The sequence below is a fragment of the Suricata suricatta genome, chromosome 4, assembly GCF_006229205.1.
Source record: "Suricata suricatta isolate VVHF042 chromosome 4, meerkat_22Aug2017_6uvM2_HiC, whole genome shotgun sequence".
In the NCBI taxonomy this organism is placed as follows: Eukaryota; Metazoa; Chordata; class Mammalia; order Carnivora; family Herpestidae; genus Suricata; species Suricata suricatta.
The window spans coordinates 99535250-99548250 of record NC_043703.1 but is presented as its reverse complement, the minus strand read 5'-3'; the positions used below and the strand labels follow the sequence as shown (position 1 = coordinate 99548250).

Sequence of the window (13001 nt, the reverse complement as noted above, 5' to 3'; positions counted from 1 at the left end):
TTGGGTATTTGATTGCTGTTGTAGAGTGTTCTCCACTTTTTACATCGTATTTTCCTTGAATAAATAAAGCTAGAGTGTGTCTAGGTGTAGTGTTCTTAACATTGCATCTTCCATATTGTTGCAGCCACAGTAAGTTCAAGAGGGCTTGCACAGGACATGCAGATGTCCAAACCCTGACAGCAGAGCAGGGCTGCAGAGCAGCAGAAGTTAAACCTTCTGTTTACTTCTGCTTGTGGTATCCCATAGAAGCTAAGGAGGAAAAGTAATTTTTTTCTGCCTTTGGGCTCCGAAATGTTACTCATGGCAGGTCTTAAATATAAATTATTAAAATGTAATTATTAAATGCCAGATTAAAATGCAAATTCTTGAGAAGAAATGAAATCAGTGTTAGAATTTTGAAAGGAAAAATAGCCCACTAGAAGATAAGTATTTGCATTTATATCTTATTTGTTTATGGTAGATGGATACAGCTGCTTCAGATTCACACCCCTGTGACCTCACTGTCATTTAAAAAAAAAGCAAATAGGGGTGCCTGACTGGCTTAGTTGTTGAGTATGTGGCTCCTGACCTCAGAGTCATGTGTTGGAGTCCCACATTCAGTATAGTTACTTAAATAAATAAACTTAAAAAAAATAATAAAATATTTTAAAAAGTAGATATTTCTATGTGGTTTTTATGGAATATAGCAGTATATTAAACTACCAATGTGTAATTTTGCTTAAAAACTGATCCATTGAGAACACACCCACTAATACTGATATATATCACTTCAGTTATCTGAGGAGTTACTTAATACCTATAAATATTTATTCTTAATTCTTTTTTTCTTTTGAAAGATATTTACAAGAATTCTGAGAAGCTTGAACCTCCCAGTGGGAAGCAGTCAAGTGTTAGTCCCAAGATTTTTAACAAATGCTTATGATATAGGACATGCTGTAATATGGATCACCGCTATGATGGTTTGTAACACGTTAGCTCATCTAAATTTTGTGGGAACCATACAAAACTTCAGTCTAATCTCATAAGGCTCTATTAGTATCCTGGTTGGTCATTTGATTCTTCAATATTTTCTGATATAGTATGCTAATGTTTATCAGATCCAGAATATAGTCATAACACACCATTTATAAATCTCTCCAGCCAATGAATCCTAAAAATAGAGTCAAAGTTTAGAGTTTTAAGAGATTCAGAATGTCTAACCAGAGTCACAGATAAAAGGTCAAGTTGATAATGATAGATATGGGGTTAGAACTCAGGGTTTTGCATATTCTCCGTACTAATGTATTCAGTGTTGAAGATTACATTGAACATAAATCTAATTATATAAAGTAATCCTGGTGAAGGGAGAAGTATGGAGGATTACTTTACTGACATCCTTGAAAGAAAGTAAAAATATATCCACACACGTGGATTTCAATGTCCTCTTCCAAATAAGAATATTAAAACAACTTCATACTATAATTTTCTGAATTGATATTTTTTCCCAGGTTATGTTGTTTGGTTGTTCTTTTTTTCCTAATGACAAGGCAGGATGTTTGTGAGAAGTTTAGCTCTTAAATCTTATTTTTAGATTAAAAAGAGAAATTCAGAGGCATCTGGGTGGCTCAGTAAGGTAAGCATCTGGCCAGGTCATGATCTCACAGCTCGAGGGATCGAGCCCCACATCGGGCGCTGTGCTGACACTCAGATCCTGGAGCCTGCTTCAGATTCTGTGTCTCCTTCCCTCTCTGCCCCTCCCCTGCTCACAATCTTTCTCTCCTAAAAATAAATAAACATTAAAAAAATTTTTTTCAAGGAATTCATTCTCCCCATTTTTGTGATTTCATTATTAAACAGGAAAATCTTATTTTCTTTCTAATACTCCATAAGAGCAAAAACATCTGGATGTTTACTGTCTTAACATTAGCAATTTTTTTTTAGGAGCCACAGATTATATCATGATTAGTATCAGCCTTACTTTAGTTAATGTTGCTTTTCTTACTCATATAGTTTTTCCCACTGATAGCTTTATTTTGTGTTAAATATGAATATTGAATATAATAAATAAAAAGTGCTAATTATTATGCTAGGATTTGGGAAATTTTGTTGTTTTTTTGCTATGGAATTATTATGGTCTCTTTAGTAGTTAACTTACTCTAAATTGGGAACATGAACATGGATTTCATTTCATCAGGAAGACATATTCCTCAGATAATTCAATAGTCTACCTTAGATCTATGCTGTTTCTTGAAAGATCATCTTGAGAGAGAGAAGGTTTCAAAACCACATTGTAGTTCTTTATCCTCAGGGCTGTTCAACTTGATTAGATTGAATGCTAACTTTCCCCCCCATATTGTTGTTTGGTGTGTTTGGGTAATAGATTAAGAAAAAAACTGTTTTTCCTTTGGGTCAAAGTGTGGTCAGATATAGGTTTAGTCATTTGAAACATTTAGGAGTAATGATATGTAAACTCATGTCTTCATTTCCTGCAATAAGATATTCACTTCTCAGATCCTTTAAGGAATGCTTTTTATGACTGATGTTAGCACTCTTGGTTATTTTAAGACTCTTAGTGACGAAGTTATTTCACTGCAAAAGAGTAAAATATGCTGATACCCTAAATTGAAAGATGTCTTTGCAGTTATCTAACTTGGTTTCAGTAGGTTGGCCTTATTTTTAGTATAGTGTTTTGAATTGAGGATTGTGGAAAGTTTACTAGCAAATAGTTTGTGGCTCTTATTTGGAGGTAGAATTGGTTTTTCTCATCAAGACGGATGTGCATCGTGTTAGAGAGTTAGCTGTAGGCTTGCGCCTATTGATCCCTCCCATTCTCCAGGATACTGAGGGTACTGATATTTTTATTCTTTTGTCTGAACAGGGTGGACCAAGTAAGCTAGTACAGAAACACTTGGCTGGTTTGTTTAACAGCATCACATCTTTTTACCACCCTTCAAATAATGGGCGCTGGCTGGTGAGTATGTTCATTTTTTATTGTAGGGTTTGGAACTTTAAAAATTTTTTTTAATGTTTTTAATTTTTTATTTTTGAGAGAGACAGTGTGAGCAGGGGAGGGTCAGAAAGGGAGATACAGAATCTGAAGCAGGCTCCAGGCTCTGAGCTAGCTGTCAGCACAGAGCCTGATGCGGGGCTTGAACCCACAAACTGTGAGATCATGACCTGAGCCGAAGCCGGACGCTGAACCGACTGAGCCACCCAGGTGCCTCAGGTTTGGAACTTTTTAAAGATATGATCACACATAACTATTGCTTATTGCAACCTATAATACAATTTCTGTCCTGCATATAAGTGTAACCTTTGGCTATATGTAGCTGATTAAGTTCAGATTAAGATACTGTGCTGATAGAATATAAGATAATACTGGTCCAGTAACTGGTGACAAAATGTCACATTCTGGTAATAGAAAGTAGTGTCAGTTGTGGTTTTCGGTTTTTGGATTTTGTTTTCTTTCTACATTGCCTGGTTAAAATGGTTTTTAATGCAATGGAAGATTCATCTGGTGCTAGAAATTAAAATTGACATTTGAGGGGCGCCTGGGTGGCTCATTCGGTTAAGTGTCTGACTCTTGATTTCGGCTCAGGTCATGATCTCACTGTTCATGAGTTTGAGCCTATGAGCCCCGCATCAGGGTCTACGCCAACAACATTGAGCCTGCTTGGAATTCCTTGTCTCTTGTCTCTCTGCCCTTCCTCTGCTCGTGGCTCTCTCTCAAAAATAAATTTTATTTAAAAATTATAAAATTGACATTTGAAACAAATATTTATTATTATCAGTAATTAATTTGTAACAGTATTTTAGTCTGTCTAGTTATGCTGGGCAGGTCTTTGTAATAGATTGTAACAGCTGTTATTCTAAGACATTTTACTTGGAGTGTTAGAAGGGAACCATAACTATCTGTGTGGGAAATCAAACCTACCTTGGACTTTTTGCTTCTGTGTCCCCAGAACAAGTTAATGAAACTACTTCAACGGTTGCCAAACAGTGTTGTTAGAAGATTGCATCGTGAAAGATACAAGAAGCCTTCTTGGTTAACTCCCGTGCCTGATAGCCATAAGCTTACTGATCAAGATGTTACAGACTTTGTACGATGCATTATTCAACCTGTCCTCTTGGCTATGTTTAGCAAAACTGGTAGTTTAGAAGCAGCCCAGGCTCTGCAGAATCTTGCACTCATGAGACCTGAGTTAGTAATACCCCCTGTACTTGAAAGGTAAGTGTAGCTTTCCGTGTTTGGTTGAAGCCACCAGCTGTTCTGGTTATCTCTTCCTTCTACTCTGCTGTTCTTTCTGCTTAGTTATCTTTTTGTGATTTCTGTTTTGCTCTCTTGCTACTTAGTCCTGTTCCTAGAAAGGAAGCAAGGCATTTTAACCTAATGATTGGTGGCTTGACAAACTGTTCACTGAAGAGAAAAGAAAATTGATACTAAATAGATAAATATTTTTGGATTATTGGCACATTTTAGTTTCTCCAGTTTGTGCTCATAAAGTAAGGGTGCCTGGTGGGCTCAGTCGATGGAGTGTGTGACTCTTGATCTTGGGGTTATGAGTTTGAGCCCCATATTGAGTATAGAGGTTATTTAAAATTGTTTTAGAAAGCAAGCAAGCAAACGAGCTGTGGCTGCTTTTACATCAAAATGCGAGTATCACTAAATATTGAGAACATGGCAGCAAAAGTGATTTTGGATTTCTTTAATTTCTTAGAAACAGTGATACTGAAGAAAACTTGACTCTTTTTTGTTTTCATGTACTATATAATCTTATGTGTATTGTTTCCATAATGATTTCATGGGTTCATGAGTTGGAGCCCCTTGTTGGGCTCTGCTGTCAGTGCAGAGCCTGCCTCAGATCCTGCTTCCGGATCTCTGTCCTCTCCCCTTTCATCCTTCCCCTGCTCATGCTCTCTTTCTCTTTCAAAAAGAAACATTAAAAAATAAAAAATCTTGACCAAAATGGGTCTCCATTATTTATAAATTTCAGTTGCTCATGTTATCTTCCCCCTTCCCCATTGCCATAAATATTCAAGTCTTACCTCATTTTCCAAACCTCTCCCTTTTTTTTTCTTTAATATTTATTTTTTTTTTTTAGAGACAGAGAGAGACAGATCATGAGCAGGGGAGGGGCAGAGAGAGAGGGACACAAAGAATCTGAAGTAGGCCCTAGACTCTGAGCGGTCAGCACAGAGCCCAAATGAGACTCGAACCCATGAACCGTGAGATCAGGACCTGAGCTGATGTAGGACACTCAACCAACTGAGCCACCCAGGCGCCCCCAAACCTCTCCCTTTTTTGTGTACACTTTGTGGACACTGAAACTGTCTCAGTACCTCTATATTAGGAAATTGAGTAGGAAAATTAGGCACTTTATACTCTCTCTCAACCTCATTCTTTTTTTGTACACCATGTGGTAGAAATGCTAACAGTTTAGTGGCTGGTCCCTTGATGTCTCTTGTTGAGGAAAGACATACCCATAGGAGGGACTTCAGGTGTTTGCATAGCTAAAATCTTGAAGATTGGAATATTTTGATATTTCTTTGTTTTGCCTTATTTAGGTGTTTTCCAGCTGATGAATTATGAATAGTGAAATATATTTTTAATGGAAGAAACAAAATTTATATACAAGTAAAATTAACCCATCACATTTTTTTTTTTAGTATCCACTTTTTGGACAAATGTAATAGCATATTGAGTGATACATGCTTGGCCAAGAGAAATATTTTCAAGTTTTTTTTCTTTTATTAAAGCAAAAGTCCTTTAAAAAGTAAAAATGTAGAAAATAAATTTTAGGTGCTTGATTTTAAATATCCTCTGTTAAAGAGCTGGTGTGTTTTCTTCACCTTTTAAAATAAGCATAGGTTTGTTCATTTTTTTACCCTTATTACAAATCCTCCCTTTTTCTACTTATAATGAAATTTCCCTTATTTTCTGTATAAGAGAAATTTTAAATGACTGCATTTTAGACCTTTTCCCCCTATAGGATAGATTCTCAGACTGAAATGACTTGCCAAAGAGTGAATGTTCTTGGCTTGTATTTTACTTGGTGATCAAAGACTGTATTTGTATTATTCTCACTTGTTCATGCACTCTAGTGTCAGGAATCCTCGACCATGTTTCTCAAGCAGATTTCCAATTTTGTTTATTTTTTTTGATGTTTTATTTATTTTTGATACAGAGAGAGACAGAGCATGAGAGGGGGAGGGGCAGAGAGAGAAGGAGACACAGAACCAGAAACAGGCTCCAAGCTCTGAGCCAGCTGTCAGCACAGAGCCCGATGCGGGGCTCAAACCCACAAACGTGAGATCTGACCTGAGCCGAAGTCAGAGGCTTAACCCACTGAGCCACCCAGGCGCCCCACAGATTTCTAATTTTAAAATACCAGTCTTTTTAAAAAATATAAAATAGCAGAAATGTCAGCGTTTTAGTAAAGATTGTTTTTCCAATAAAAGGAAAGTGTGGGATAATTATCACTTGCTCCTCCTGAATTCTGATAAATCACTGACCATTAGATACAGTCCTATTGGGATGTGGATTCAGCTGGCTGAAATAATGCCGAATCTTGCCAGTTTAGGTTCTTTTTCATTGTGCAGTATGCGTGGAGAACTGTGGTGAGGTACCTTTCCTTTATGTGTGTGATTCTGTTAACTTTGAAAGAGAATACTCACTCAAAAGATTCTGCTAGCTACCATCCCTAAAACCGACATGTAGTTTTTGAATTTGGTAGATTTAATGTATTGTGCCTGTTTATCTGTGATGGAATCTTTTTTTTTAAATTCTGTTTTCAACTGTAGAACGTATCCTGCACTAGAGACTTTAACAGAACCTCACCAGCTCACAGCTACTTTAAGTTGTGTAATTGGAGTAGCTCGCAGTTTGGTGTCAGGGGGCAAATGGTTTCCTGAAGGTCCAACACACATGCTACCTCTGTTGATGAGAGCATTGCCTGGGGTGGATCCAAATGACTTCAGTAAATGCATGGTAAGCATATTTATCATTTGTTTTGTGTCTGAGTTCTAATTGTGTGAGTAGACATCCTGTAAGTTTTGTTCAGATACTCTTTAGAACATAGTTCAGTATAAAGTTTGTTAATGCTAAAAGGGTTATATCTGTAAGATGCCCAAGTTTAGATCTGTGGATGGTTAGTTGAGCTATATGTCATCCTTTGTAAGTAATGTGCCATAGCTTGGATACATTTAATGATCATAGGATGTTTTCAAAGCTTGGTATAGATTTACTTATTTTCCTTAAATAGAAATATTAAAGCATATGATCATTTGTACTTCCCTTTGTCTGTACTGGTGACACGGGGGGATGATAGCAGTTACTGGGTGCAAAATGCCAGATCCTACTTATACACACCCCTCCTGACTTAGAGCATTGGCTCACCTTCACTCTTCCCCCATCTGTAGCTTTTGCTTCAGCATTTTCTATTTCTCCTTCGGTAATGTTGCATCTTTGGGTGGGAGGCAAAGTTAACTTTTCATTGACAGAGAATTGGAGAATGTTGTGCTTAAACCTAATAACTATGAAAATAAACTTAGTATGACTTTGTTACTAAAGTAACAGCTCCTTAATTATGAGGAACCTTAAAATGTTCAATTCTAAGTGAAAAATTTCCAAGAATATTATTGTGGTATTTCTCTTAAGACAATTTATTTAGGTACTTTTTTATTGTAGCTTATGGTATACTTGTATTTTTAATTAGAATTACATAATTATTGTTAAATTTTTTTGTGTCTTCCCACAGATCACATTCCAGTTTATAGCAACATTTTCCACTTTGGTGCCTTTAGTAGATTGTTCATCTGTACTACAAGAAAGAAATGACCTTACGGAAGTAAGAATGCTTACTGGTTGTAACAGGATTGGTTAACTGAGTTGTAACTCTTTATGTAAATGCATTGTAATATTTGCTGGTTTAAATACCAGCAGTTTCAAATTACTATTTTGTGGGGTGTCTGTGTGGCTCATGTCAGTTAAGTGGCCAACTCTTGGTTTCTGCTCGGGTCCTGATCTCAGGGTTCGGATTCTCTGTCTCTCCCTTTCTCTCTGCCCCATTCCGCGCACACACATTCACTCTCTCTTAAATAAACATTAAATTTACTATTTTGTGACTAGAATGATATAAATGGAGGGCCAGGTCATTGATAAGATATAATCTTAAGAGCACTCACCAAATGCTATAGGTCAAAAAGAGGCTATTTTTTTTTTAATGTTTGTTTATTTTTGAGAGAGAGAGACTGATTGTGAGTGGGGGAGGACCAGAGAGAAGAGGAAGACACAAAATCCGAAGCACAGAGCCCAACAAGGCGCTGGAACCCATGAACATGATATCGTGACCTGAGCCGAAGTCGGATGCTTAACCGACTGGAGCTATACAGGCGCCCCAGAAAATAGGCTGTTTTGTAAACAACTGACGTCTAGAAATGTATTTCAGTTTTTTGTCACTATTAATTTTCTGTTAGCAAAGGTAGTGGTGGCGTTTTTTGCTTGTTTTGTTTTAGCTTAGGAATACATTTGTTGAGGGAATTGACATCTAATGAACAGCCATTTTTTTTCATTACTGACTGGTTCTTTTAGAACTATTTTCTTTATTGTAGGCATGTTTCTACTTGAATTTTGTCATTTGAATATTCAAGTAGTAAGAGATAATCCTTTACACGTACACTAGAAGTTTCAAAACTGTAGTTAGTGATAAAGGTGACAATTTGACTTCTATTCTGGGCCTTTATAAAGTATGCTGATTGCTGCTTATTTTGGTTCCCGGGAAGTAGTAGCTTGGGTTTTTCTAAACTGATATATAATAATGGTACTGTTTCTTACCATTTAGTATAATGTAGTGTTAAAATCTATTTTGTAGGCCATAATTAAGGTTTATTAGTTCTGGGGGGGAAAAAACCTATTTTTAATTTTTCTCCATGTTGAAATGTCATAGGTGGAACGAGAACTTTGTTCAGCCACAGCTGAATTTGAGGATTTCGTCTTACAATTTATGGACAGGTGAGCATGTGCTCCAGACCCACCCTTTATTAGACATTCCAAGAAATGACTGCCCTGTCTAAACAACTTCAGTCTCTCTGCATAACCACTGTCATGGGACCGAGCTTCTGAAGTTACAAAAGGACAAGTGATGTGTGAACCATGCACAAATTTAATAGCTGTCAATCGAATAGTCACGACAATGGAGGCTTACCTAATTATCATCAAAAATGTTAAATTAGTTTTTAGTTGCTAAAATTATCCTTTCTTTGGATTATTTAGATGTTTTGGACTCATAGAAAGTAGCACATTGGAGCAAACAAGAGAAGAGACGGAAACTGAGAAAATGACTCATTTGGAGAGTTTGGTCGAGTTAGGTCTGTCTTCGACGTTTAGTACAATCCTCACACAATGTTCCAAAGAAATATTTATGGTAAGAGTCTCATTGCTGCAAAAATATTAAATCCTAATCTTATTGTTTTCTTTGTTGTTTTAAAAATTGAGCCTCAAGTTACTTTAAGTATTATATCATGCCATTTATCCTAGGTTTCATACTAAAATTTGAAAAAGATGAACAGTTGAGTCTCATTATATTTGCAAATTCATCTTGCTAGAAAATTTATTTGTAATCCTAAAATCTGTACTCACGGTGTTCTTGTATGGATGTGTCAATGTGACAAAAATTATGAGTTGCACATGTTCACGGCTGAGGTTGAATAACATAACACACTCTGCCATCTTGTTTCAGCTCTAATACTGTAAGCAAGGTTTGTGTCTATTTATCTATATTTTTATTTATTTTAAAGTTTGTTTATTTGAGAGAGATAGGGCGTGAGCAAGGGAGGCACAGAAAGGGAGGGAGAATCCCAAGCAGGCTCCACGTGGTCAGTGTGCAGAGCCCAACATAGGGCTCTAACTCATGAACCGTGAGATCATAACCTGAGCTGAAATCAAGAGTCAGATGCTTAACCACCTGAGCCACCCAGGCACCCTTGCAAGTTTTATGTTTATTAAGTGCTGAGATTTCATATTTTGTTCTTTTTGTTGGGGGATTTTTTTGGTTTAAAATGGCCCCCAGGAATAGTGTTGCAGTACTGTCTGGTGTTCTCAGCATAAGAGAGTTATGATGTGCCTCACAGAAAATAACATGTTTTCGATACGCTTTATTCAGGCATGGGTTATAGTGCCATTGTCTGAGTTCACTGAATCAACAATATATTTAATCACATAAAACAAAATTTTATATTTATTGGTTGATGAGAACCAGAGACTTGTTAGTAACTTAAATCCTGCCTTTCCTTTAGGAACAGTGGTTCAGTATTTGCTATTTCAGTGCTCACAGCAACTTTATAGGGTATAGTATATAGAACAAGAATCAACTGCATTTTTTTAATCAGTTAAATACTCTGTGGGAGGAAAGTTTTGGAAATTATTTTTGCCATCACGTGATAGAAATTAAATCCCAACTATAAATATCTGGCAAACTGTAGGGCACCTGGGTGGCTCCCTTGAACGTCTTTTGAACATCTGACTTTATCAGCTCAGGTCATCATCTCATGGTTGTGAGCTATTGATGCAGAGCCTGCTTGAGATTCTTTCTGTCCCTATCCCTGTTTGCACTCTCTCTCTGTGTTTCAAAATGAATGAATTAAAAAAAAAATCTCTCAAACTGTAGTGAATGGGAGTTGGTGTGTCCTCACATGACATTCTGTAAACATTAACATTCAGTATTGGTTGACACATGTTATGTACAGTGTGGTCTTTAAGACCAGAGTTTACTTCCATTCCTGTTTCATCTCCCTTCATCTGAGATTGTGAGTATTCAGTATGTTTATCCTCAGTAAAAGCTAAACTGCTTTACAGATGGATGAAATATTTACTGAGATTATGCTGGTATAGAAATCAATGTAAATTATCTCATTTAACCAAAATCTTTTGAAAGGCGTTGTGAGTTAACGACCCTGAAAATTATAAATGTCTACAGCCCATTCTTTCATTCAGCAATTAAGTTGAAATTCTGGGATGTGATTGTAAAATTAGACTACTTCAGGTCTTTTAGAGTAGAGATAAATTTTATAGTTTGTAGTTGTCAGAATGACAAAGTTTAATGTTAAGTACTCCAAAAACTTTGTTAGGCTGTATTAGCCAACAAGATAATTTGCATTTGCTGTAGTTCTGTGTTTATTGTTTCTGTAGCAAATAAAATCTTGTGCCTGAAATGTTTTGTTTACATTAGGGTTTTTAATTATAGATTATTATATTTTAATATAATGATAATTTAATCTATTTTAATTATAGATTATTAATAGGTCTTGCTGTTAAATCAATCAGCAAATCTTCATAAAATTCAGATGGTTAAATTTCCTTTGTAGTTATTTTTATAGTCTGAGTGTCATTTTTTTTGTGGCTCATAAGATGTTTAATTTTCTTAAAAATACTCATAAGTCATTTTCATTTCTTACGTATCTTAATAGGTCGCCCTTCAGAAAGTTTTTAATTTTTCTATTTCACATATATTTGAAACAAGAGTAGCGGGCCGCATGGTGGCGGACATGTGCCGTGCTGCTGTAAAGGTGAGTTTGGTTTTTTTGGATGAATTAATGCGTCAGTAACCAGCAGGTTTATATGGTTAATTATTTTGAGACATGTTTATTATACTTAAAATATCTTGTTCTTTCGGTAGCAGCTTACAACCCTTATTTGCCTCTGAAAATAGTGTTGGTGTATACTTTGTGAGTGTTGAATATTCATGCCATCAAGAAAACTTACTTACACAAATTGTGTTTTCAGTGCTGTCCTGAGGAGTCTTTGAAGTTATTTGTTCCTCACTGCTGTAGTGTTATAACTCAGCTTACAATGAGTAAGTCATAATGCTACTATTCTGTATTTACAGTTTTAGGTGAATTTTGTTTTGTTTTGTTTCTTGAACTCTTGATTAAAACAGATTCTGTAAGCTAGGTAATCATTAAATTAAATTTTGTAGTTTGGGGCAGGGATTGCTCGAATTGAGGTATCATCCAGGTGACAGCTTAGAAATTTTACTTTTTTCTTTTTTTTTTTTTTTTAATTTTTAAGTGTTTTTTAATTTATTTTTGAGAGACAGAAACAGCGTGAGCAGGGGAAGGTCAGAGAGAGAAGGAGACACAGAATTCAAAGACAGGCTCCAGGCTCTGAGCTGTCAGCACAGAGCCCGATGTGGGGCTCGAACCCACAAACTGTGAGTTCATGACCTGAGCTGAAGCCGGACGCCCCGAAATTTTACTTTATTAAATTAATATTTTCATATATACAAGAACCATTGAGAAGTTGACATAAAAAAATATTAGTTAATATGTGAGAGGTGGAGGAGAAAGAGTCCTGATTGGTGTGTTTATTTTCTTGCAAACTGAGTTTTTACCTCCTTTGGAGCAAGTTCCGCTTCATGAGAAAGGAATGAAAAGTCTCTCAAAAAGAGACTCTTCTCAGCTGTTAGAGACACTAAAGACAAATATTAAAAAGTGGCGCATTTAAGTGGGATACATAGTTCTCTTTCCTTAATCCTGCTCTGCCATTTTTAGATGATGATGTGTTAAATGACGAAGAGCTAGATAAGGAGCTGCTGTGGAACCTTCAGCTCTTGTCGGAGGTATTGTAAGTCTTTGAAATAAATGTTAGTATGCAAATGTTGGCTTGGTTTTAGAATTTCGATTTTGTTTTAAATCTATATAAAAATGTGAAAAGTCTTAAGTTCTAGAAATTTCTTGATATGGCTACAGAAAGTCCGGTAGTGTCATTTTCTTGTTATCAAAGGAGTGTGATATTTGTCAGTGACTTCCCATGTGCAGTGCTCTACGTTTACCTGATTCTGATACTAATAACTTCCATTGAAAATTTTATCATTTTGTTGATTTCCCTCTCCACCGCCCCTCCCCCCATTCTACATTCTAAATTTGGCTCTCAGTGAGACTTCATTTTCCATCTCATTTTCCTGTATGATTTAGTTTACCAGTGAACAGGGAACTGCAATAAAGTTTTGTCTCTTTGAGGACATAGG

The 13001-nt window shown here is 36.1% G+C and overlaps 1 protein-coding gene across 1 annotated transcript in view; it reads left to right on the top strand.

The window, feature by feature from the left end:
* PSME4 (proteasome activator subunit 4) overlaps positions 1–13001 on the top strand; it is a 95134-nt gene that overhangs the window by 34119 nt on the left and 48014 nt on the right. The window contains exons 8-17 of the mRNA XM_029937352.1: positions 837–959; positions 2858–2950; positions 3942–4207; positions 6781–6967; positions 7737–7826; positions 8925–8989; positions 9251–9401; positions 11443–11541; positions 11759–11828; positions 12526–12593. Coding sequence (XP_029793212.1) covers positions 837–959; positions 2858–2950; positions 3942–4207; positions 6781–6967; positions 7737–7826; positions 8925–8989; positions 9251–9401; positions 11443–11541; positions 11759–11828; positions 12526–12593 — 1212 coding nt within the window. The remainder of the gene's footprint in view (positions 1–836; positions 960–2857; positions 2951–3941; positions 4208–6780; positions 6968–7736; positions 7827–8924; positions 8990–9250; positions 9402–11442; positions 11542–11758; positions 11829–12525; positions 12594–13001) is intronic.